Below are 25825 nucleotides of genomic sequence, written 5' to 3'. Positions count from 1 at the left end.
TCTGCTTCTCATGTGTTTATAGGCTTTCACAAATGGGCTAGTTCTTTAGTGGGGCTGAAATTTTGACTGGGATGAATCTTGTCAAAACACTGAACTGCGAAGCAGACAACTGAATGACTTGATTACCGACTACTTTTGAGGCAGTTAAAGGCAGATAGCGTGTTCTATGTTGAGATCGAATTAACGTAGAACAACAACAAGACTAAACAACTACCCTTAAATTAAAACCAGTTTAAAAAAAATCTTATAGTGAATATCACACACGTGTGTATATGAAATGTTGTTAAGATGAGGCAGTTAATGTTGTTTTGGGATTCACTTTTTGTTTCAAATCTTTACGTAGCGCCATTGAATGCACCTCTGGTAACCAAGGTGATGACGCTCTTTTCCGTTACCAAGGCATTCTCAATGCAAACACTAGCTGCTAGGAGGCTAGCAAATCTGCTTGATAGTCTTATAGCTGTCATATAACCTTTGTTTAGCCTCGTCGAATGTAATTATAAGAGATTTTCAACAACACTCGATTCCAGCATTTCACCGCTGGTTTTCAGTCTGCTCACTGAATGATCTAAATTATAGCCAGAAAAACCCATTTTTTCCCTCTTTTGGAGCAGCTCAGTCTTCAAGCTAGCTAACTTAGTTACGTTAACGTTAGCTGCACAGCCATCATGGTAAGTAGCTGAAATGATTTGCTGTACAGGCCACCTGTTCGCTTTTAGGAGTTTAGCATGCTAGACGCCTAGCCCTGTGCTCTAAAGCTGAATCAAAAGACGAGTGAACCGCTAATGTTAGCGAGCAACCCTTTATATACATAAATAGTACGCTGGATGTGCAAGCCCATGTGAAAAGGCCCTGCTGCATATTAGCAAGAGAAAATCCTCTTCAAGTTAGCTAATTATCTGCTTGTTTATGTACACCTTATTTGTGTTCATTTTTTATTCTGTGTGCCGATCTTTGCTTAAAATCAAAATTCTCTTATCTTCGTGTAGGCTGAATTTGGATTTAATGAACACCATCAGAATGAAATCATCAATTATATGCGATTTGCACGTTCAAAGAGAGTTCTAAGGCTCAAAACTATCGACTCATGCTTCGAGGAGCTCAAAGATAGCAGGTGACTGGTCATTTCTTCTCTTTTCTCACGTTACTTCCGTTCAGTTGTCTATATAAAGTAGATATGCAGGGAAAATGAAATTAGAAGTGCTTTTCGGTTCAGATGTACCTGAAACATTTCCAATTTACGTGCATTTTTGTGAAGGCTTGTGGAGGAAACCTTCACAGTGGACGAGGTGAAGGAGATGCTGGACGAGCTGCAGGCGGTGGTGCGTGGGGAGGTGGAGATGGAGCTCATCAACACAGCCCACACCAATGTACTGCTGCTTAGGCAGCTTTTCTCCCAGGCGGAAAAGTTTTACCTACGACTACAGAGTGATATCTCGGAGCTGGAAAACAGGTGGTCTATCTAGAAATTGCTTATCAGATATATATAGACAAACGGACATACAGTGCTGTGAGAAAATATTTGCCCCCCTTCCTGATTTTTTTATATGTTTCAGATCATCAAACAAATTGTAATACTAGACAAAGATAACCTGGATAATTACAAAATGTACTGCAGGTCTTACTTGCCTCAGTTAGGGTCAGTGTTCATTACTAAACAATAAGAAAGATGCTGGGCAAAAATGGCATCCATGGGAGAGTTCCGAGGTGAAAACCACTGCTGCCCCCCCCCCAAAAAAACCCCAAAACAAAAAAAAACCCACAAAGGCTTTGTCCTACATTTACCAAAATCATCTTGATGATTTATGACAACATTCTGTGGACTGATTAGACAAAAACTGAACTTTTTGGCAGGTTTGAGTGCCGTTATGTGTGGCATAAACGTAACACAGTATTTCATAAAAAGAGCATCATACCTGTGCAAACAGTCAAAAATGTTAGTGGTGGTGGTCTGGAGCTGCTTTGCTGCTTAAGGACCTGCATGACTTGCTGTAATTGATGGAATTCTGTCGTCTACCAGAAAATCCTCAAGAAGAATATCTGGCCGTCAGTTCATGCCCTGAATCTTAAGCACATTTAAGTTATGCGACAGGACAGTGATCCCAAACACCATGACTTGGATTGGCCAAGTCAGCGTTTGGACTTAAATCAAACTGAAATGCTTTTGCATGACTTTAAACACGTCATCCATGCTGGTAAACTCTCCAGTTTGGATGAACTAAAGTAATTCTGCAAAGAACAGTGGGCCAAAATTTGTTACACTGAAGCTGAAAGAGCCTCCTACTTGAAGTCAAAGGAGCTTGCAAAGAAAAGTGTCTGGACTTCTTTAAGTTACTTGAAGACGTTTCACCTCTCATCCGAGAAGCTGCTTCAGTTCTACGGTCAAATGGTGGAGAGTCCCAGATATAAACCTACTTGAAAGCACTCTTCTGTCTGACCACTAGGTTGTGCAGGGGATGTGAAATGTTATTCATTATTCTGAGGTCTTTGTTCAACACCCTCCTTTCATACACTAACTGTGGGGGCAGCAGAGTAGTTCACAGTGCCAACCTTCCTGATCATGGCATTTTTTTTAGGCATCAATGGAAAGATGCCTAAAAAAGATGCCTTTAAAAAAAAAGGAAGAATAGTCTTTGTGACATTTTTAATGTCTACATTTTTATTATGTTTATTGTGGGATTATTTATCATTGCGTGCTGAATGGTTGGCTTATCTGAACAAGCCTCTCAGCAGTTAGGCCTTTTTACATAGACAGGAGGTAGTTAAAATGATGTGATAGGGGTCATGTCACAGCAATGTAAAAAGTAAGCTTCATGTTAAAGAGAAAGGTTCCACCACACTGTATCATAGACCACTTCCTCTGCAGTGCTGCTCAGATTTAGATCGTGTACATGTTACATGCCAGGTAAAAAGGTCACTGCCAGCCCTCGCTGTCAGTTTAACCCTTTTTTTCCATTACGCTTGTTTCTCACTTTTTTTTTTTTTTTTGCAGGGATGTTCAGTTAGCCTGAAAACCACAACATGCACACGCACTATGCAGTGTGGGTAAACTGAGCTGTGAATTTAGATAAGCCTTAGCATTAAAAGTAATATTAAAAAGCATAATGGAAACGTGCAACCTCAGAAAAGTGCATGACCTATTTTTTTATAATTTGCAGAGGAGACCGTTAGGCCTTTTAACATTTGAACATTTTTTCAAGGCTATTTCTGGATATGTTTAGTATCAGAAACAAATACAGATATATTTGTAGTGTTTTTTTTTTTTAAACTGTGAAACTATTTGCAAAAGATTTGAATTACTTAAGTCTGCTACTTTAATTTCACAAAAATTACAACGCTAATATTTATTGACAGTAATAATCATTAGCAAGTGGCACAAAGCCATTTGCTTACAATAACATATGTATTAATTAAACCTGAAAGATAATTCTTGTGTTCTTCTTTAACAAGTGTGCCAGATGTTCTTCAGAGAATGTTTTTTTTCATATTACAAGCCCAAACATGGAGAAATGAGGGCGTGCACATGTGATACCAGAAACAAAGCTACATCACATGTGAACCGTTGTCAGAATATTGCACTCTTTGGCACAAAGGTATCAGGGCTTTCTGGCTCAAGTATGCCTATATCTCAGAGCAACAGAATTGGGTATATGAAGGGTGCACAATGGTATGGAGCCGCGGGGCTCCGTAACTTTTGTCTTGTTGCATGTGCATGATGTCCTCTTGTGGGACCTCTCTTGACCGCAGGAAACGCCCTAAATCCTCCTCCATGTCTACTCTCGAGGGAGATCCCGAGTTACTTTTGTGAGATACCACAAATGTAACTCGGGATCTCGCAAAGCCTTTTGCGAATCTTGCAAAAGTTCATTTTCATTTTTTTTTGTCCAATGTCCCTTGCGAGCCTCCGTAGAGGCCCCAACCCTCACCCATCATCCCTCACTCCATCCCTCTCCAAAAAATAAAAAACAAACAAACAAAAAGTTCAGATAGCAAAAACTGACAGTGCCACAGGTTGTAGGCTTCACTTCTGAAATGAGCAAGCTTTTGATTTAAAATTCAAATTTCATGGTCACGCTTAAGCCCAAACCGCACGTCGACCGGTCCTTTTTTTCACGAGTGAGGATATGAAGGCAACTTTTTTTCTTTATCTCAGTCAGATAACATCAGCTTGCTGTCCAAATGTCCTACTTACGATGACCTAATGACCCAGACCCGGGGTCCAGGTTGCTCAGTGCAGCGCCCCATGGCTCATACACAAGTATAAACGCACCGCCTGTTTTCTGTGACACTCTGATGAACTTCATAAATGAATGTGACCTCTTCTCACCTTTCACCTTGTTAACACACTGTGTGTGTTCTTTGGAAAAGTAGTTTTGTAATATGCGAACAGTGGGTGGATGAATAACCTCCAAAGCCTTTTTTTCACAGGGCTCAGCTGTACGTGACTTATACGGTGTCTAAAGCTAGGAATACGCCCCATATCACAGGCTACGTGTCTTCATCTGCTATTTAAAACCACATTACAGCTTTTCAGAAGCCTGATCTGCTCACCACAAGCGTGCATCTTAAAACATGAGTGCTAAACTGCCACCAAGAGATAGGGTGTTAAGTTTCCCTGCCAAACATTTAGATGGTAGATCGCTGTAATGTTCAAAAACATAAACATCGACATTGTGGTGACAAGTTAGCTGATGTGAGGAGATCACACAGATTGTCATATCAGTGCACCCAGTGTAGCATCTAAGTGCTGTTTACAGTAACCCTACATTTGTCATAATAAATAAACTGTCATAATTTTTCTCTGCATGTAATATTTTTCATTTTCAGTCTTATTATGCAATATCATGTCTTCACTGTTGTTCAGCACTTTGTGACTGTTAGGTCTGTGAAAAGCACTATATAAATAAATGTTACTTCTATCGTCTAATGCTTTGTTATCGTCTGACCCGTACAGGGAGCTGTTGGAGCAAGTGGCTGAATTTGAGAAGACTGACTTTAAAACCACCGATAAGGTGAGCATAAGGTGCAGTTTTGGCACGTGTGAGAGCTTCAAACATTACCGCTGAGATATTCGTCATTGATCATGTGTCCCTAGCGTATTTGTACCCACAGTTAGTAACTAGAGAGGCGTGCAGCTGCTTCTGTGCATTTTAAATAGTTTTCTGTACCTGTCTATAGTAGCCTGGTGGTTACTTACTCACACATCACTGAGGTTGACAAGTGGTTTTATCACATACCGTTTTATGACAAACAAAATGAACTGCTCTTTCATGACTCTGACGAAATGATCACATTTATGGGAAAGTGAATGACTTGCCTAAATGGTGTTGATTTTTTGTTTTGTTTTGTTTTACAGTTACATACCAGTTAGATAAAGAACAATTGACCATCTAATCTTTGTTATTTAAAAATATCCCCCAGATAAACAAAGAAACAAGCAAACCCAAGTTGGCCCCTCTGAATGAAAGTGGAGTGTCTGAACTTCTCAACAAGGTAAAGAAATGTGGTACATTATATGGATTGCTTCCATAGATTCACTGGGATGTTGGATTGTCCGCATGTTTACATAGTAAACCACAGCTACTGTATCTTTAATACTTCTTCAGGAGATAGTGAGACTACAACAGGAAAATGACAAACTGAGAGCGAGGCTCCGGACTTTAGAATCCCAGGTACACAAATAACAATTTAAACAACGTGCTATCTTACTCCTGCTTGATAGCGATAGTTGTGTTGTTAATTCTCTTCCTGCTTGATTGTTTAGGCCATGAGTGCACTAGATGAGAAATCCAGGGCAGAGAGAGCTCTGAAAGACCTTCAGAGAGTGCAAGGGGAACAGCAGGTACGTTTCCAAAAGTGGCTTTCAGTCAGCAAGTGTCATCTTCTCACTTTTTCTTTTTTTTGGGTCTCGGTTTGCGTTCCATTTCGCTACTTTCGTTTGTTTAACTTTACAGTTTTTCGTTTTCATATAAATGTTTTCTGCCATTTGCTTTTATCTGCCAACTTGGACCTAAATGGTATGTATCCACATGGTCAAAGTGTGTATTTTGTCGTCGTTAGAAATAGATTTTTTTAGTCTTGATGTCACAACTCATTCAAAAAAAGGTGAGGTAACGGTGTTGCCATTCCCTTTAAGGTGGCTGCTCAATCCAAGGAAATCAACAGTCTAGAGGACACAGTGGCAGCTCTGAAAGAGGACTACGAAAGGTCTCTCAGCGCCAACGTGGCAACCCAGAAAGATTTGCAGGACAACCTGATCTCTTCCAAACATGAGCTTCTGCGAGTGCAAGAGCAGCTGGCCTTGGCAGAGAAAGTGAGCAACTTTGGTCTCTTCCAGGAATTGAAAGTAACGAGCAAACATATAGTTAACACCCACAAAATGTCAAGTGTTGTTGTTGCTGTTCTACCCAGTTATTATTGAAGTTGTGAGACAATGAGGGTGTCATGAAGTCTGCGAACATGACACGCAAAAGGCCTTTCTTGCTGTTTACGAATCTCTCCTTGCTCTTCATCAGCCAGTTCCTATTTTGCAAGTGGCACTGCGGAAGCAAACGTTTTTTCATGTTCACTTTCCTGTCATGAGTTTCTAAGCAAAAGGTCATGCAATTGAATGTTGTACTCGCCGCCTGATGCCATTGGGTCAGTTGGTCAGGTGCACTGAGCAATCTGTGCTGTTTTTCTCACGTTTGAATGTGTGTGTGTGTGTGTGCGTGTGTGTGTGTGTGTGTGTGTGTGTGTGTGTGTGTGTGTGTGTGTGTTGCGTGCAGGAGCTGGAGAAGAAGTTCCAGCAAACTGCGGCCTACCGCAACATGAAGGAGATTCTAACCAAGAAGAACGAGCAGATCAAAGAGATTAGGAAACGATTGCAGAGGTGAGTCTATGATTGTGAGATTATCCAAATCTAGTAGGTAAAAATGAATCAGCACCCTTGAAAATAAAATCATACGGCATCCCAGTGTAGTCATAATATATAATACTAATAAGCTAATTGTGAGATTTTCCTTCTCTTGTTCATGTTTGACTAATTTCAGATTTTGCTCTCTGTTTCAGATATGAGCCTAATGAGTGAGCTCCACCCCGGACAGCTGGTTTAACAGATGTTTGCGGGTATAAAGTGGGACCAAGATTTACGACTGTGGTTTGGATACGAAACCATCTGATCTTTTGCTGTAAGACAAGAGAGACAGAAAAAAAGCTCTTCCACAAGGAAACTGTTATTCACGCTTTGTCTGGCATTTTCACTAGTAATCGGCTTTAGTAAAGAGTAGGAGCTGGAAGCACACACACACACACACAAATGTAGTAGTGATGGCCGAGCTTTCTTTTTCCGTGTCTCAATTCAGAGCTCACTTACAGTAGCTAGCAGACTTCCCTCTGTGCTCTATGCAATTACCAACACGTCCCAGTTTGAAGAGGCCTTGTCTGTTTGCTGAATTTGACAGATACGTTTTTGTCTGCCGGAAGCTTTGCAGTCTTATTATTGTGTGATCATAGGTTAAAATATTTGCCATTCATGCATCAGGTGATTACTGATATCCTGCTGATTAGTCTTAATCTCAGCAGCCCCGTTTTCTAGTGAACTTGGCATCGCTTTTGAGTTACATGCAGTTTCAAGCAAATCCAAGCCACAGAAAAAAGTTTATTGATCTGTTGCGGTTCATCTGATTTGTTACCTAAGCATTTAATAGTATTTCACACCAAATACCTACAGTATTTCTTTTTTTTGTTTTTTTTTCCCAATGCGTGAAAACCCGGAGCTTTTACTTTTCTGCTCTTGCCTATTAAATGACATGAATAATGATTTACAGTGATTTCCCTACTTCCCCTTCAAAATCGCATAGAATATTTTTGTGTGGAATCTCTATCCATGTACTTTTCGTATTGCTGTGGGCGATGGAGTGTAAGAGGAAAAAAAAATATATTTACATGATGTTCATGAAGTAATGCTCTTGTAGAGTATGACACATCTACCCTATATTACACTAGATGTGTGTTTGTTTGTATTGTGCAAAGTATGGGGTAATAAAAGCTGGTACTAAAATATGTCGTCGGTTTTATGAAAGTTTCTTCTTCACATTTAACTTCAGCTGATATCATACACTAAACAGACACTTTACTGCATGAACATGTTTCTAGTGCACTAGTAACCTGACCCTCGTTTTGCCTTCAGAACTGCATAATTCTTCATGGCACAGATTCAGCACGATACTGGAAACATTCCTCAGAGATTTTGGTTCATATACATGATGTGACTATCTGGTTCCACCACATCCCAAAGATGCTCTACTGGATTGAGGTCTGGTGACTGGAAACCATTTGAGCACAGTGAACTCAGTGTCACGCTCAATAAACCAGTTTAAGATCACTGGAGCTTTGTGGTACACTGATGTCTGTGGTCGTAAAAGGATTGACATGGTCAGCAACAATACTCAGGTAGGCTGTGGCATCTAAATGATGCTCAGTTAATATTAGGGAGCCCAAAGTGTGCCAATTCAATATCCCCCACACCATTACACCACCACCAGAAGCCTGAACCACTGATACAAGTAGGTCGGATCCATGCTTTCATGTTGTTTATACTAAATTATGACCCCACCATCCGAATATTGTAGAGGATCATCCGACCCGGCAACATTTTTCTGTTTTTCTGCTGTCCAATCTTGGTCGTGCTATGTCAATTACAGCCTTGGTGTTCTGTCATTTAACTAACAGGAATGCCAACTTTAGCCCATTTGCTTCGACGTTTGATGTGTGCTGCATTCAGAAATGCTCTTCTACATATTTTGTTATTTGAGTAACTTACCTTCCTTTCAGCTCAAAGCATCTGGGAATTTTTGTCTGACTGGGACTCACTGTATATTTTCTCTTTTTATTTTTTTCCCTTTGTAAACGGGAGTGGAAAAATCCCAGTAAATCAGCAGTTTCTGAAAATCAGATTTGATGATTAGAGATTCCCCTTAACAAACTGTTGAATAGGTCCACCTAACAACGTGGGAGTTGAGTGTGTTTGATTAAAAATACTCACCCTATTCATTTAAAACAAAAAAAAAGTCGATGTAGTGAATGCCATGCCACACACACGGCACGTTTGTGTAATCTGTACCAGGGGGCGCCACAATGCAGTAATACAAAAATACACATGCACAAATAAATGTATCTCATTATAACCTTGAAAAAACTCAGTTTGGGCAACAGGTGCTTGATGTCAGTGACTTTGCAGCCTGTTGTCACTGCACTGGTTACTCACAAGTACTTAAAATATTTTTTCTTTTCCCTTTTTTCAAGTTACAGATGCAATTGTGTTTTGTGTGTTGACCCATGTATGTTTTTTTCAGGCCAGTAAGTAAGACTAGATGCTAATGCTGCCACACTAAGACACCCAGGAACAACAAAGCACAAAACTACATGTTTTTAACTACAAATCTGTGGGCAGGAGTATTATTATGTTTATGGATTCTGTATTATTTCATGCTAAATCAGCAAGGGGTTTTAGTAAAGTACCACCAAAAAATAAAATAAAAAAAATTACCTGTTAAGAAGATTCCGGGGGGTAAAATGACCATGAGGTAAATCTCTCTGATGATACTCGTAATAATAGTGCTGACTGATATTATTTGCACAAAAGAATTGCTGTTGTTGTAGAGTTTACCATATCTAATCTGCTTTGCTTATCTTGAGAAACATGTGTTTTGTTTCCCTGTTTCTCCTAACCAAAGTAGACCAAGATAGCACCAAAATAAGAAACAGTGGTCACCAGCAAGTCAACCGTCAAACCCTTTTTGTTTTCACTGAAACCCTTAAAAGCCACAGCGTCCTGAATTAAACTCATGTGAGTTATGCATCCTGCACAGAACTTATGCACATGAGGTGGTCCTCCTTTCATACGTGTTGAAGGAGGGAGTAGGTGAGAAACACACTACGTGCTTATACGAGCTGTAAACTCATAACAATGATGATGCTTTAAAACCCATTAGCGCTGCTCTGATTCAGAAAGATGGCATCTACATTATTTCTTCTCCACCACCTAATGAAAGTTGTGTTTAGCAAAAAAATAAATAAATCCTTGCCCTATATTTGCATGTAGTCGCGTGCTTGTGGTGCAGCTAAAGAGTAAACAAGATGGGGATTGAGAACCGCTGGTTGGTTCGGATAGGATGCACAAGCTAAGCTGCTGTACAACAGACTGACAATAAATCACAGCAGCAGGCACAGGAAGTGGTGACTTGTATGTACCAAGCAGAGTCTCTTGCACTGCTGAGAGAAGTCACAGCACTTTCCCACAGTATGGGGCAATAGTTAATTCAGAGTAGTGAAGCTGGTGAAGAACAGCTTCCTGCTCACTGACAAGGCATCAAAGGGGTTTTCTCAGTTTCACTAGCAACGCAGAAGCTTCTGGTTTTCTACAGAATCATGAAGCAGACATTTGCTGGTGCTGGTGGGGAGAGTTTCAGACTGTAAATGTCCTAAAACAAAGATGGTTGGACTTTTAGTGGAAGAAAAGACTGCGGCAATCTACGCTAATCTCAGGTTGCGATGTTAGCGCTGGCATATTTACACCCACATGGCATTCAGTAACTACAGAGCAGTGTAACATTCCTGTTCAATCTTGCCCTGAACTTGTACTAGTGTGATTTAGCAGTCACGTATCACAAGCCATATTTGATCACTATTTGTCCTGCAGGTGATGTTAATGTAAGTGTAAAGGTGTATGGCAGTGTATTGATAGCTGAGATATTACATTTGTCTGTTAATCCATCCATGTTGCTTGGATTCGTTAAACAAAAGACAAACTCAACAACGCTGCCGTCTCTCAAGATTTCTGAATCGCCCCAGTAACCATAATGTGGCAGAATCATAACACCGTGGAACCAGTAGGTATGTTTTATTTGACATTGTTACATCAACTGCTGCTTCCAGGTTGGTTCCCTTCTCTCATATCCTTTGTCTCTGCCTTTATCTCTGTGACACCGGCTACCTCACTATCACTGTGGGAACATTGTTGTAAAAAGGTTAGGCCTGCATATCTCAGCTTCCCGGGCCCGCTCGATGTCACTCAGTAACTGGCAGTTGCTAAGAGATGAGACAGATGACAACAAAGAGATACTGGAAGCAGCTTTTAGTCACTTCTGAGAATAACTGCTTAAAGCAGTTGTTTTTTATCTTGCTTTTTCTGTGAAATAAAATGGCACATACATGCTGAGTTCACAAAACGACTCAAAGTTTGCCTCTCTGTGCTACGAGGATCTCCAGTTGTAAGTGTAACACACATAATCCTGGTTTAGCTGAAGTGATTGGGAGGTTTTTCCCCCTCTTATTCATTCTGTTGACTAATCTCCCCCATCAATCAGAGAGAAGTCAGGTTGTCATATGAATCTGTTGCTTATGTTTTGCGACTTTGTCTATCACAGTGGAAATTCATTTCACGCTACAAAACTTAACACAGAAACTACACTGTTTACTTTGCTTTTACAAATGGGACAATCCTTTGTTTCTGGACTTTCTGTGATTTTTCATGCCTTTTTGTTATGTTGACATGAATAGGTATCAAAACAACATGTTCAAAGTCTTTTATTCCCACAAGGGATGATTGGGTTGAGAGATCTAGTATTTTTTTGTTTCAGGTTGTATACATGGTCATTCCAGGGTGTTTTCCCTGCTTTATATTCTTCAGAGTTGGAGATTTAGAAAAGGTAGCAGAATATGCCACGTCTGGTTTTCTGTTCTACGCCTCTCCCACCAGATGATGATGGGAATATCCCACAGACTGCAGCATGACATCAGCAGTTGACTTCTAGGCACATCTCAGAGCCTCAGCGTTTTGGCATGTGGGTTTTTTGTTGTTTGGAATTGCAAGTGACCACATATGAATGAGGAAGTGATGCGCTGTGTTGGTGCAATATGCAGACACATGAGCAAACGCTTGGTGACAGTGAGAAGTAAAAGCTCCTCCAGCAGAACTAGACCCAAGGAGGGGCAGCCATGAGCAGTTGGGTGATGGAAGGAAGACAGAAAAGAAGGCACACTGTGGAAGAGAGCCAGAGATGGATAATAACTAATAAGGAAATGCAGAGTAATGTGTAAACGAATAGAAAGTGAAAAAGGTAAGTGAAGAAGAAACACTCAGTGCCTCATGGGAACCCCCCAGCAGACTGGGCCTTAAAAGTCGGGAAGTGTCTGTCTCTGAAATCCAGTCTGAGAGCTGGTTCCAAAGAGAGCGGCCTGGAAGCTGATTTTTTAGGGCCCAGTACAATAACTTCAGTTTTATCAATCACTAAAACTAAAACACAAATGTTTCTCTGATCATTTGGATAAAATACTCCGCAAGTGAAAACATGGATGAGAAATCCAGCTCAGTGGCTCAGATTGGCACAGGTAAGGCTGAGCTGGCAGCTGCTGGTTGCTCCTATATTCAGCACACCACTGAAAGTCAGCCTTGGAGGTTTCTCCTTTCCATTTGTGTGTGTTTCAAAAGCAGGTCAGTACTGACGGTTGGCCTGAACAAACGCCACCACACACACACAGCTGGAAGACCTCTGCCTGAACCGCAGTGCCACCACATCACACCTGATACGGCTGAAAAGATGTGTGATTGGGCGAAGTGTGCCGTCACAGGTTAGATTTTCTAAAGCCTGAAAACAGAGCATGGAGAAGGTTCATAATTCTTATTTTGTGCCATCGAAATTCATCCTTAATGTTCAGAAACAGATCTGTTAGTTTTATTGGTTTTTCCTGGACTTTGCATTTCATGTGCATTAAATAGTTTGATTTATTGGTTCAGTCCAAGCACAAAAAATACAAATACAGTTTAATTAATCAGGAAACTTGCTTTTTATTAATTTATTATTTTATTTATTGTTTTAAAAGACTCTTGTAATCCACAGCTAACGGCTCAGCGCAACGGTTCCTTTATGACAGACATTACTATCAACACACCACACAGGTTGAAGAGCATGGGCCTCAGTGAACAAAACCTTCACCACACACACACACACACACACACACACACACACACACACACACACACACACACACACACACGTGTTACACAACAACGAAAACACAAAGCACGCCCATGGCTACAGCAGCAGTGAGAGCTATGTCATAAGATGTCATGAGATGCATGAAGCCTTAAAGTGTGTCATTCAGGCGGCAGTCTGCAGTCGTGTTGGGTAAACTACCTCGTTTAGTCACCTTTAAATATGCATAACCGTGGTTACAATCTACAACAGCTGCATGGAACACTGAAACACTGCATGATTGCGTTGTCATTCTATGCAGCATTTTTCGGGGGGAGTGAAAAGACTCTCAAAGCAAGTTTTTTGTTTTTATTATCTATGTATGTGATTTGTGGTTCATATAGTGGCGCAGTGGTTAGCAGTTTTGCATCAAGGCAGAAAGGTCCCGAGTTTGAATCAAACAACATTTATGACACAGAGTTTACGTGTTCTTCATGCATCTACATAGGTTCTCTCTGTTTACTCCCACTTCCTCCCGCAGTCCAAAAACACGAGTAGGTTAACTAGCAAAGCTAAGTTGACTGCACTTGTTAAATGGTTGTCTGCGTCTTTGTGTTGACCTTACCTGTACCCTGTCTCTCACTCTATGACAGCTATTGGAGATTGATGGATTGCGATGTATGACTTCGCCATTTTGACCCTGATACTGATACTGAAAGGGCACTAAACTTTGATTACGCACTTATTATGTCCACTGGTTTGTTTTTCATAGAAAGTTCCCAATAAAGCCACTGCATCAAAGATTCGAAAGGTGATCTCATCTTCAATTTGGAGCCTGATGTGGCGCCGTCATCAACCGATGCCAACGAAACTTTCCGTTTGACGGTATGTAATGGTCTCTCTGCTATGGTGCTTTTCATTCCCACAGATCAAAGCCATGCAATTAGCCGCACTTTGGCAGTTGGTAGATGGCAAATAGTGAGTGAAACCTCTCAGGCTGCTACACTTTCAACAGTCTGTTCCCAGAAGGTAAATACTGATCATGACATATTCATTTCCTCGTGCCTCACGCCGATCAAAACCGAGAAACGCAACCAGTGAGCAATTGGTAGAAATTTGAAGAGGTAATGGCTCGCACGCTCATCCTCTTGATTCAAGTGCTAAGGAATCCAGGCCAGGAAGTGAAACTTTGAGAATACAACACACTCAGTCATACGGAGGGCCTTCTGAGAGGTCAAAATAGCCCCCCAAGAGAACCCTATAAGGAAGCAAAAACAGATGAACTATTTCAATAATTTGATCTATAATCATTTTCAAAGTGTGTCAGGCTCTTGTTGATGAGTGTGTCACAGTGTGATCATCATCTTCCATCCCGGGTCACAAGATGACTTTATGTTTTCAGTTTTGTTTGGATGTCAGGTGGTATGTCAGGGACTTTCTTCTTCATTTGTTTTGCACCACTGTGGTCAGCATCCAGCATGATCATGTTTTTTATTAAACTCCCTTTAGCCTAGTCTAGGCATTACCAAACGAACTTTTTACTTCCCAGATTTGATTTCCTCATACTTCAAAGGGAAATCACGGTTTCTCTCATGCAGACAATGAGTTGTTTACTAAGTAAGAGCACATGCTAATAAGAAACAAGAAGGCTTACACATACTGTTATTTTGACACAAGCCCACATCGTCTGAATTTCAGACCACTGAAACTGCAAAGAAACAGCAGCGCCCACGATCTTTTAGCTTTAGGCTTTAATCGCACTTTGGTTTTCAGTTTCACGCATCACTCATCTCCTGCTCTAAGTGCTCCACACCTGTGTGTACAAAATGGGCCACGACTCGATCAAACCCAATCAGCTGTGGAGAGAATGTGCTTTGGTTCCAGCCTGATGGTCAGGGTTCAGATGGTGCAGCCTAAAAATCACAACTTCTCCTTTAAACTGGTGCAACGTTGTCAGTGTTTGAAACCATGCATGTCTGATGCTAGTTTTTGAAGTACTGCTAGCTGTAATAAAGACATGCGCGTGCATCAACAAAGGCCTAGAGGGGAAATGAACTGATATCGTCACGTGATTCTGTGGTTGCAGAGAAACCATATAAGTTAGTGAAGATGAGTCGTGCTTGGTAAAAGTGACAACCCTGTGACTGTGAAGTTGCTTACTACGGCCTTACTGAGCGGGTAAGTAATTTGTTGGTCTGCTGAAAAGATGTTTCCATTTAACATTTAGTTCAGCTCCAGGTTATATTTAGTTTGTTCTATTTAATGTTTATTTTATTTATTTATTTTTTACTTTTTATTTTATTTTTGCAATCTATTTTTTTAATCTTGTTTTTAATCTTGTTTTTAATTTGAACATTTTCTGGTTCCTTTGTAGCAATCATGGAGGATTACAGTGATTTCAATGAAACAACATATTCTCCAGTGAGTATTACTTTGAAAAAACTCATAAACACTAATGTCTGTATTCTATATATAGTAGACTTGCCATTCTTAGTATTGCCTGCTTACACATGGAGTGCTTAAGTGACATTTTGTATTGTTTTGCTGTATTTAAAGTATTCAAAAATACCGTAAAACTTAATTTAAGATGCTGTTTAAAAATCTGTATGTACACAAAACCTGAGTTTGTTTATTTGCCATTATATATCTTTATTGAAAGTGTAAAAGAATCCATTTAGTGACCCAAGTGTAGTCGATTTATCTAAAGCAGACATCTCTAGAATACTAAATTACCACAGAGAGCCACGGCTGTAGTTCGCATCAAATTTTCCATTGTATCTCAACACCAAGACGCCACTTTTTATCTTTGCCCTATATCTAAATGCCATGCTTCTGGGGGTCCTGAGTTCTGCAGGGGGCCCCTTTCTGGAGCCCCTCGGGATCGTTCGCACTCCCCCCCCCTTCGCCTCAGGGTTGGATAGCAGCAGGAAACTGTGCAGTAGTGTGGTTTCTCCAGTACAGACACGGCACCTGCACCTGACGGCAGTTTTTTTTTGCATACTCTGGTTAGCTTGCACGTCACAGACAGTGTTTGATGTAATTTCACTGTATTCCCATTGTAAACATCTTATCTTAACCACCAACGAGTAACCAAGAGAGAGTGAGTTGGGTTTCAACGAGAGAGAGAGAGAGATAAAAAAAAATGCGTGACAGGAAACTCAAAGCAAGACAAAAAGACAGTGCATCTGTTGCAAACAGTTGTCTTTAATACCTCACGAGAAAACCTGCTTTCTGATTTCAGACCGAGGACTATTCTCTGCCAACTGACGAATCAGGCATGTGTGACAGAACCTGGGTCAGAGAGTTTCGTGGGCAGTACGAGCCGCCGCTCTTCTGGATCATCTTCATCCTGGGTGCTGTGGGTAACCTGCTGGTGGTTTGGATCTACACCACTGTGCGCAACCGCCTGAAAACAATGACCGATGTGTACCTGCTAAATCTGGCAGTGGCTGATCTCCTTTTCCTGTGCATGCTTCCATTCTGGGCAGTCGATGCCATTAAAGGCTGGGATTTTGGCATCACTCTCTGCAAAATAGTGTCCGCTGTCTATAAGATCAACTTCTTCAGCAGCATGTTTCTTCTCACCTGCATTAGTGTGGACCGATACATTGCTATTGTTCAAGTTATTAAGGCCCAAAACCTAAAGAAAAAGAGGCTGTTCTACAGCAAACTTGCTTGCCTTGGTGTCTGGTTTGTCTCTGCTCTCCTCACACTCCCTGAGTTTATCTTCGCCGAGGTGAAGATATCTCAAGAAATGCAATTTTGTACTATGGTCTACTGGAACAATGTAAACAATCATACAAAGATCCTCGTGCTGTCCCTGCAGATTTGCATGGGCTTCTGCATTCCTCTACTAGTCATGTTCTTTTGTTATTCTGTCATCATTCGCACACTTATGCAGGCCAAGAGCTTTGAAAAGCACAAGGCCCTCCGTGTCATCCTTGCTGTGGTGTTTGTTTTTGTCCTCTCTCAACTGCCTTACAATAGCCTGCTGATTGTGGAAGCCAGACAGGCAACTAATATGACTTACACAGATTGTGACACTGTAATTAATTTTGATATAGCTGGACAGGTTGCCAAAAGTTTGGCATATACACACGCTTGCCTCAACCCCTTCCTCTACGTCTTCATTGGAGTTCGGTTCAGACAAGACCTGCAAAGGATGGTGAGGACTTGCATTGGAGGTATGAGCAAAGGAGGGCTCAGTAAAACGCAGGCAGTTCCCAAACGCCCCTCTCTCATGTCAGACACTGATACTACTCCTGCCCTTTCCATATAACTGCCCATTTTCCCTAACCGTACCTGAGATCTGAGCCCAATTCATGTTTTCCACTATGTTCTTCATGCATTACTCCACATTAGAGGAGCAACAATGGCATTTGCAACTTCAAAAGTAACAACAATTAAAAAAAAAAAAAGCCTTTACATTAATTTCAACCACATACTGACAGTAACAGGCACATTTTTATCTGAAATTACTGTAAAAACTGTACATTACTGTAAATACTGTTTGTATTTTTTTTAAACATTTGTTCCATCATGTATTTGCTGTGTGCTGCTTTAAATGACCACGAAACATTAAAAAAACGATTCATACTCCAGTTTATGCTGCTTATGTTCAATACTTCACCGCACAACAACAAACAGGATGAGTCTTCAACGGTCGGTTCAAGTACCCCTTTCTGCAGGGGCTAAGTGATGAGATCAGCAGTTTATACCTGGGGAAGTATTTAAATGCTTTCACTAGTATAACGTATTTAGTGTGGTGGGAAACATACTCGAATGTGGCAAGTTCACTGTTTTCGATCTGAGTACACATCCTCATATTAAAAGTCTATGCCATCCTGTCTGCTGACACTGTTTTATGATTGAACCTTGTTTGGGTATGACTTGGCAGTTTCACAGCGAAAGCTAACGTTAGCCATTCATACTGCCATGAAAGACATTTCCCACAGCGGTCTCACAACGGCTGTAGCTCAGACAGGTGACAGACATCCGTGCAGGCAGGTGTCACAGCTTGAAAAACTTTCCAATTCTACTGCAGCTCCACTCTCATGCAAAAGGTAACGTTTCAGCAGGGTGCACTAAATACACATATGCGCAGTTTTTAATGGCACGTGCAAGTCAATCCCTGCATAGTAGTGCTTGTTTCTAACTTATCTGGCCTGAAAACATCAAGTCATTCAAGTATCAGTAAGCTGGCATTTAAATTTGCTGCTGATGAGCTACGAGAGGTTTGTTTACTCTTCCCGGCGCCCACAATCAGAAGCAGCAGATGTCAGATAACCTGATCTTAAATTTTTAACCAATACAATACAAATTCCTGTGCTGGAAGACAAAAACAAGAGACAGGTGGTAGAAGCAAAGCACACCACAAAGTACCTGTTAGCTGCAGGAAACAAAATATGAGGTGCTTTTGTGGTCACCAAGGTGACCACAGAGACTGCTGCATAGTTACATACCTGCTGGATTCAGGTGAGACCACAGACACGTTCTTTCAAGTGCCTCTTTTGTGCTGTTTCTTCATCTCACGACAGGAAACCATCAGTCAAGTCAACAACAAGATGTTCCCGCTTAAATGCAGAGCTGAGGCCTCCCTACAGATGTCCTCAATGTCCCGGTCATATGAATTCAAGGGAAAAGAATGTTACGCAATAACCGAAGGGGCGCGCAGCACTGTGGTAAGATGAAGTGCTTCGTTATAGGTTTTTCAGTTTCTCAAGTCGGGGTCAGTCCCACGGTTTGTCTTAGAAGCAGAAGTGAAGATCTGTTTTTTGCATCAGTGTTTTTATTTCATAACTGATCCAGTGAAAGATTACACTGGGCTTTGGGTTACAAGGAAAAATAGTTGTTATAGCTTATTAAGGTAACATCTAATGCATACACACGCACAATGAAATGGCATTAGATGGGCTTAAATGCCCTGTTTTAGTTTCCTGTTACTGATTTAAACAAAACTGCAGAGCTAACATAGGATGTGCTGACTGTACATGTTAGTCTACCCTCACTATCCACTTTATTACGCACACCCTGCAACGTAAGGTTATTCCGACACAGATTCAACAAGGTGCCGCACATCCATGTTGTGAATCTCCCGAACCACCACATCTTAAAGATGCTCTATTGGATCGACCTGTGATGGCTGTGGAGGCCAGTTATCACGCTGACATGTTGCAGAAACCAGTTTGAGATGATTTGAACTTTGTGTCATGCTGCTTTATCCAAGAGGAAACAGCCAACAGAAGATGGGGACACTATGGGGTCAAAATGTGCAAAGAAAATATTTCCCCCGACACCATTACACCACCACCTGAACCACTCATACAAGGCATGCTTGCATGTTGTTTATAGGAAATTCTGACCCATCACCATCTAAATATTGTAGCAGAATTCAAGGCTCAGCAGACCAGGCAACATTTTTCCAATCTTCCATTGTCCAGTTTTGATGAGTGTTGCTGTAGCCTTGGTTTCCTGTTTTTAGCTGACAGGAGTAGCACCTTCTGCAGCTGTAGCCGATCTACTTCAGTGTTTTATATGTTGTGCGTTCAGAGATGCTCTTCTGCGTACCTTGGTTGTAACAGGCGATTATTTGAGTTACTGCTACCTTCCTATCAGCTCAATGTCATCTAATCACTCTCTCCTGATATTTTCAAACAGAGAATTGTCGCTGGATATTTCCTCTTTTTCGGACCATTCTCTCTAAACCCTAGAGATGGTTTTGTGGGAAAATCCCAGCAGATTAACAGTTTCTGAAATAAACCAGTTTGTCACCAACAACCACAGCACACTGACAGCAATTTAAATCACCTTTCTTCCCCCATTCTCAAGCTTAGTTTCAGCAGCTCGTCTCGACCACGTTTACATGTGTACGTACTCTAAGTTGCTGCCATGTGATGGATGATTAGACATTTGTGTCAACAAGCAGCTGAACAGCTGTACCTAACAAAGGGGCTGGTGAGTGCCTGTCAGGGATTTGCATGTTTTTAGGCTTCATGTCTTTTTTCCTTCATAGCGTACATACAAAAAATGTGCTTACAGTTTTTTCTGATTGCTTAAGCACATTTTTTGTAACTATTGGCTAATTTTGCAAAACTCTTCACACAAATAAGAAAACCTGTCACCCAATAATCAAAACATTGTAGTTCTCTTGCAAAAGCGAACACAGCTAGACTAACTCTTCACACCTTCGTAAAAGTGGTGTTTCCGTATCAAACAGTACACACAAGCCATCATCTACTAAGCACACAATGCGCCAACTGCACACTGATGGTATGAATACAAAACACATCTGGCTTTTGCTTTCTCTGTGCACAAGGTAGGCTATGTCAGTTTGAGCTCATACTTCTGTCATAGATCCATAAGCATAGAGGGATCCAAACTTCAAGTACTGGTGTTTATTCAAACACATCAAAACAAACACAAGTGTTCATTTCCAAGTATAGGATTATTTGCAATCGCCATAATGACTATATGGGTTTCTTGGTCTGCAGTGAACATGCTTCCTCTGCCCCCAGCATCTGGTCATCTAGCAATTCTGTAAAGTAACAATTTCAGTATTTTTACATCAATGGTATTGGTGTGTTTCTCATTGGCATATGGCAGTGCTACAAATCTTTGTGCAAAGTGACTGTGCTAACCGATTCTCATTTCAAGATGTCCCTATGGTACTTGCTACAGTGTAGCGGCTCGAGTTAGGCTGGACCCGTTGGCCAGCTACCCTCAGGGTCATTCCACGGTTGATTACATGGTCCACTATTGTAGCTCTGATGTCATCAGTAATTCTGTTTCTTACTCTTCCTACCCTTCCTCTCCCCCCTCCTCATCTTCCTCTCCCTCCTCCTCGTCTTCCTCTCCCCCCTCCTCATCTTCCTCTTGCTCCTCCTTGTCCTTGTCGTCCTCTTCATCCTACTTCTTCACCTCCACGTCCTCTTCCTCGGCCTCCTCTTCTTCTCACTCTTTCTGCTCCCTCCATTGTACTCCGCACACACAGCTTACCTGTATCATAGTGCTTAGGCAGATTGCAAAGTGAACTAATTATCTAAAAAAGTTTTCACATGTGAAAGTGTGCCAGACAGTTGGCAAATTAGTGTTAATGATAGCCATACATGTGTATACTTTTGCTAGGAGTGTGTTGGAAATTTGGTAATTGAGTGTTGTGCAGTGAATTGTGCCTACAGTCTTGCAAAGTGTGTGTTACAAAATTGCAAACTGAGTGCAAAGCAGTTTTTGTGCTTTTAGTTTTGCAAACTCAGTGAGTGGTTTTGCTATAAGTCTGAATAGTTTTAGAGATTGTGCTACAGGAATCACAGTTAGTGTTTAAGCAATCAGAAAAAACTGTAATCTTAAACCTACTGAACTACTGAATAACACTAATTTATATTCCCATTTGTGCATATATTTGTCTTACAAACACACTGAACATTACAACACCCTCAACTCTTTGTATGGACAGGCCTTTTGTTGGGAATTACTGCCATAAAAGTACCAAACTGCTAGTGTATACAGCAAAAGCTTTGCTATATTGTTTTATTTCAGGCTGCTACTAATATCAGCCACAAGGTGGTGTGATGTGCACAGCAGAAAGCTCCTAGTTTAGGTTTCAATAGGGTCAACAGCAAACAGACAAGTTGGAAAAGAAATCAACCCCATCTAGTGGCGATTTTGGTTGGGAGACCAAGTCTGGGAAAGCGGGGTTAAATATGAAGTCAGTGAGTTTTTCTTTGTTTTTGAACATCAGCCCATTCCCACTGAGCTACAAACAGACTGAACTCACTGCCATACATAACTCTAAAAGCAGGACTGGATCGTGCAGTGAAGAATGCAAAAAGACTCACAAGTAGAGCAGCACCTGTGGTTGGGAACATCCCATCCATCTTTCTGCACAGGGGGAATTGCGTGCGTGTGTGCATAAAGGAGAGGTGAGTGAGAAAGAAAAAAGAGGGATGGAGGGAGGATACTGTGGAGTCTGTGAGTAATAGGAGAGACAGTGGAAACATATGTGACCCACTGACATTGAGCAGACTGCGGTCTGTTTCTTATGGACATCCGAAAGCTGCAGGGACAATGGCTTACATATCAGCAGTGACCCACCAGCTCTGAGCTCCATTTACTGCTAGAGAAAGTCACAAATAAGCTTATGCTGGAAGTTAGGTTCATTGTTAAATTCAAAGCTTGTTGCTGTAAACTGGTTCATGAGGAAAGCAAGAAGCAGCTTCACACACACACAGAAGAAATGTAATAGAACTTGGACCTCCGCAATTCCAGCCCAAACAAGGAGCCGCTTATCATCCGCCATCTCTCCCACAGCTAATATTTCACTTCAGCTCCCGGGCCCACAGAATGAGAGACGTTTCCATTTCATGTCAGTCATTTCCAGGCCTGTGTGTTACCTGTGTGGTGATAAGTGTTTGACTGACTGGGAGTGTCGTTAGTCACTGTCCGGCTCCGAGTGACAGCCACAGATTGACGCTGATGATGAGGAGGAGAGGGCCCGGTGTGTTCAGGGACGACAGAGAAAACCGGGGTTGACGCAGGGGTGGGAGTGGGTGGAGGGGAGAAAAGACATTTGCACACTTATAATGATGAACACAAAGCCATGTGTAGACACTCAGTGCACGACAAGGTGCATTTATTTGCAAAATCACGCTTTGCATAATTCTTGGCTCTCATAAATAAAATCTGCCATTCTTTTTAATGGTGAACAATTACTACCAGTTACACTTCTTTATTATAATAAATTAAATGTATCAATTTAATAACTGATCTACCTGTTTGGTAACATAATCTGACATAAAATGCAGGAATAGGAAAGACAAAGCTCTCTTTTTTTTACCAGTAAAATTTTGGTTTAAGAAAGAAAACATGGATCATTTTCAGTTTTTAGAGCTAAACATCCAATTTTTCTAATTAAGTGCATTTTAAATATTTTCCACCCTAAATTTACAGAATCCTGTGGAGGAACAATCCAACTAATTCTGCATTAACTCTAAGTATCGACTCCTTTATTACTCTTGCTTGCTGCAAAGTTTGTTACAGGATACAATGCAACTGGAACCTTATTATAGTGATTTCTAATCAACATTTTATGTCCACATTGGGGCGGGAAACAAATCTGGCCCTGCAGCAAAAAATATTTAGCACCCTGTTATTGCAGAAATTAGCTTTTTCGTCATAATGCTTCACCTATGTAAATTTTTATGAGTCTATGTTGAGGGCTCATGCACATGCCAGTTGTTGTTACCACATACGTTCTGATATTATCCTCTGTGTGGAGAGGAAAACCTATCCACTGTTCCTCAAGTAATAATAGAAGTATCTCACAAATGAAATTGTAGTGTAAATGCATGCCGCTGTTTAGCGTCTGGGAATAAACATCTAATTTTGTAGTGCAACACAGACAGGTTTTCTTTTCCTTCTTCTTTTATTTTATATGTTATATATATACAGTGGTAACACCTACATCCTTATCTTCACGTGCAATTTGACTTTTCACGAATAAAATAAATGCATTTCGGTCATCGTTTTAGTTACCAGCTCCTGTGCTGCTGGTCATGAGGAAAACTGGCCTCCACCGTGCAGAAGGTGTAAGAGATGCAGTGAGGATGTGGTAAGCGTCTACACCTGGGCTCAAGTCTGCGTCGAAACATCTGCCACAGCAAAGGTAGTATGGAGAGAGATGAGTTGTGTTTAGGTACATTTCGCAGCTCTGATCTCACCACTACTGAAGAGCAAGTGCGACAGCACAGAAGATCTGACGTCCTCCAAGAAACGCTGAACACAGATCTGCCGTGTCCCCTGAAAAAACTGTTTTCTGTTTAGATAAATAACAACTAGCCCGAGCATTCATGCCTGAAATGGTTGCATTTTCTGTGTTTGCTGAGGTGAGTTTGTTGAAATCAGTTTTTTTAAATAAATTATTGTTCACTACTGCTTATAAAGGCACTTAAACCATGCTACATACAGTACGGCTCATGATTCAGTATCTTGTAGAACCTTTAGCAGAAGGTTGTCTGTATGACTTTATCAGTCTCTCACATTATTATGGAGGATTTTTGGCCCACAAGTCTTCACACCTTTGCTTTTATTTGAGGTTTGGAGGCTTTAATTTAGGCACATGCAATGTTTTGTAGTTGATATGAGGTTGTATTTCATTCATTTTAAGACCTTTTAAGGATCAGAATATTTTTTTTATTATGTCCTATATTCTTAAAATCTTATAATTGAAAAATAATGTTGTTTCCAGCATTTGCCACTCATAGCATTGTTGCTGTCACACAGTTTAAAGCTGACAGACAACAGCAGTAAATACTAACATTCATCATTCTATTTTCTTGCACTTATCCTTATATTATATCCTTATATCCATTAATTATTGAAAAAATACATATTATAACAATCAGTTATTAAAGAAAACCTCCTTACTAGCAGGTTGTGTTGTAATGCGCTGTAATGTAGCACACTTCTTTTTTTAAAGCATTGTTGGGTACTTTGAGTGCACTTTATAGGTAATAATGTATATTAAACATTTGGATAATACTATCGAATGGCAAACTCACTATACAGTGAGTACAGCTCTTACATGTCTGTTTTGTTTACCTTTTTAGGCTCCAGTTTAGTTGAAAGTGGGTTTTCTGGAGGCAGCAGGTGCAAATTGAAAGCAGAAAATTGACATATTTAATGCTTTTTGTGTTGAACTTAGTAACCAGGTGCTCATTTAAACTTCAAGCGCTTGTGCAACAACAACAGCTTTTATTTAGAATCTAGCTATCTAGCTATTGTGCGTGCTGTTTGATGCCTCTGTGGTGAACAGCACAGTTTCGGAGCATTTTCACTGAAAAGAGCTGCCTGCTGTGAGGGTGCTGAGTGTGAACCCAACGCATTTTTTTTACGCATTGATTCTGTTTCACATCGTTTCTAACAGCTGCCACTTTAATATTCACTTTTGCACTCTTTTTGCAGACAGGGGGAATATGTATATTAAAAATGAACACAGACTGTAATGGGTTAGCCCTGAAGAACAAAATAGGTTGTAGTTTGGTTAGAATTTAGTACAGCAAGTGCACTTGTGAGCTTCTTTGCTTTATCGTTAGAATCTGCTGACTTTAGCCGCTACTTTGACTGCTCTCTTATTTACAAGGGAGTCATGACTCAGGGTAGCTCTGTATGTTTGCTTTGGCAGGCTTTTTACACCATATACCCTTCCTGACACAAACCCAAAGATTTGTGTCTCATTTGAGTCTTAAACAAAAAGAAAAGTCGAAATATAAAATTGTACAGTTAACTGTTTTGTACTTTTTACTTTGTGCACATGTATGCTTGATTACTGCAGCGCTGTGCAAACGTCTATCTTGAGCCACCCTCATTTCTTTATATTTAATTTCCACCGAGCCAGGATTTCTTGTCATTTTTAAGGAGGTTTTGAGGAGTAGTTCTCCAGGCTTTCTGAGTCCTTCAACATTTTTCTTTGGGCAATCTCATTTTAAGTCCAGTCCTTGCTAAACCACTTAACACTGAGTTGTGAGTCTTTTGAGCACAACAAAAGCATTACACTCAACAAATGGACCAATAGATGAGTAAAAGAAACAAAAAAATGCATCTTTTGACATTTTGTTACTGACATCGCCTTAGCTCAATCCATGAAGAATGCCCATAAGGGGATTCCCAGACTTGGCATATCTCTGCATGGTGTGCAGTTTGTCCTTAAAATGTTTGAGGAAACCGGACAAATGGAAGACAAAAGAAAAATGTCTGTCCTTAAAAAAACTATCTGCAGCAGACGACAAGCATCTGAAAGTCTTGTCCTTAAGTAACAGGGGGAAAAAATCCGGCAAAGACCTGACACAGGACCTGAGAGATGCATCTGGCTCTTC

At 40.8% G+C, this 25825-nt stretch overlaps 2 protein-coding genes across 2 annotated transcripts; both read left to right on the top strand.

The window, feature by feature from the left end:
• The first annotated feature begins 396 nt into the window (after positions 1–396).
• On the top strand, positions 397–8043 carry lztfl1 (leucine zipper transcription factor-like 1). The gene is made up of 10 exons (XM_085468099.1): positions 397–671; positions 990–1114; positions 1259–1453; positions 4955–5012; positions 5422–5493; positions 5607–5672; positions 5765–5842; positions 6137–6313; positions 6768–6871; positions 7051–8043. The coding sequence occupies exons 1-10, from the start codon at positions 669–671 to the stop codon at positions 7067–7069; spliced, it is 897 nt and encodes a 298-aa protein (XP_085324225.1). The 5' UTR covers positions 397–668; the 3' UTR covers positions 7070–8043.
• A 6996-nt stretch (positions 8044–15039) lies between these two features.
• Positions 15040–17557, top strand: LOC146701766 (C-C chemokine receptor type 9-like). Its single transcript, XM_085468098.1, has 3 exons — positions 15040–15134; positions 15331–15377; positions 16198–17557. The coding sequence occupies exons 2-3, from the start codon at positions 15336–15338 to the stop codon at positions 17233–17235; spliced, it is 1080 nt and encodes a 359-aa protein (XP_085324224.1). The 5' UTR covers positions 15040–15134; positions 15331–15335; the 3' UTR covers positions 17236–17557.
• The last annotated feature ends 8268 nt before the right edge of the window (positions 17558–25825 follow it).

Source organism: Copadichromis virginalis, linkage group LG9, assembly GCF_057382275.1.
Source record: "Copadichromis virginalis isolate Kocher_CV1m ecotype Utaka linkage group LG9, C_Virginalis_male_GT1.1, whole genome shotgun sequence".
NCBI lineage: Eukaryota > Metazoa > Chordata > Actinopteri > Cichliformes > Cichlidae > Copadichromis > Copadichromis virginalis.
Note: the sequence above shows the minus strand (reverse complement) of the source record. Positions and strands in the feature narration are given on the sequence as shown.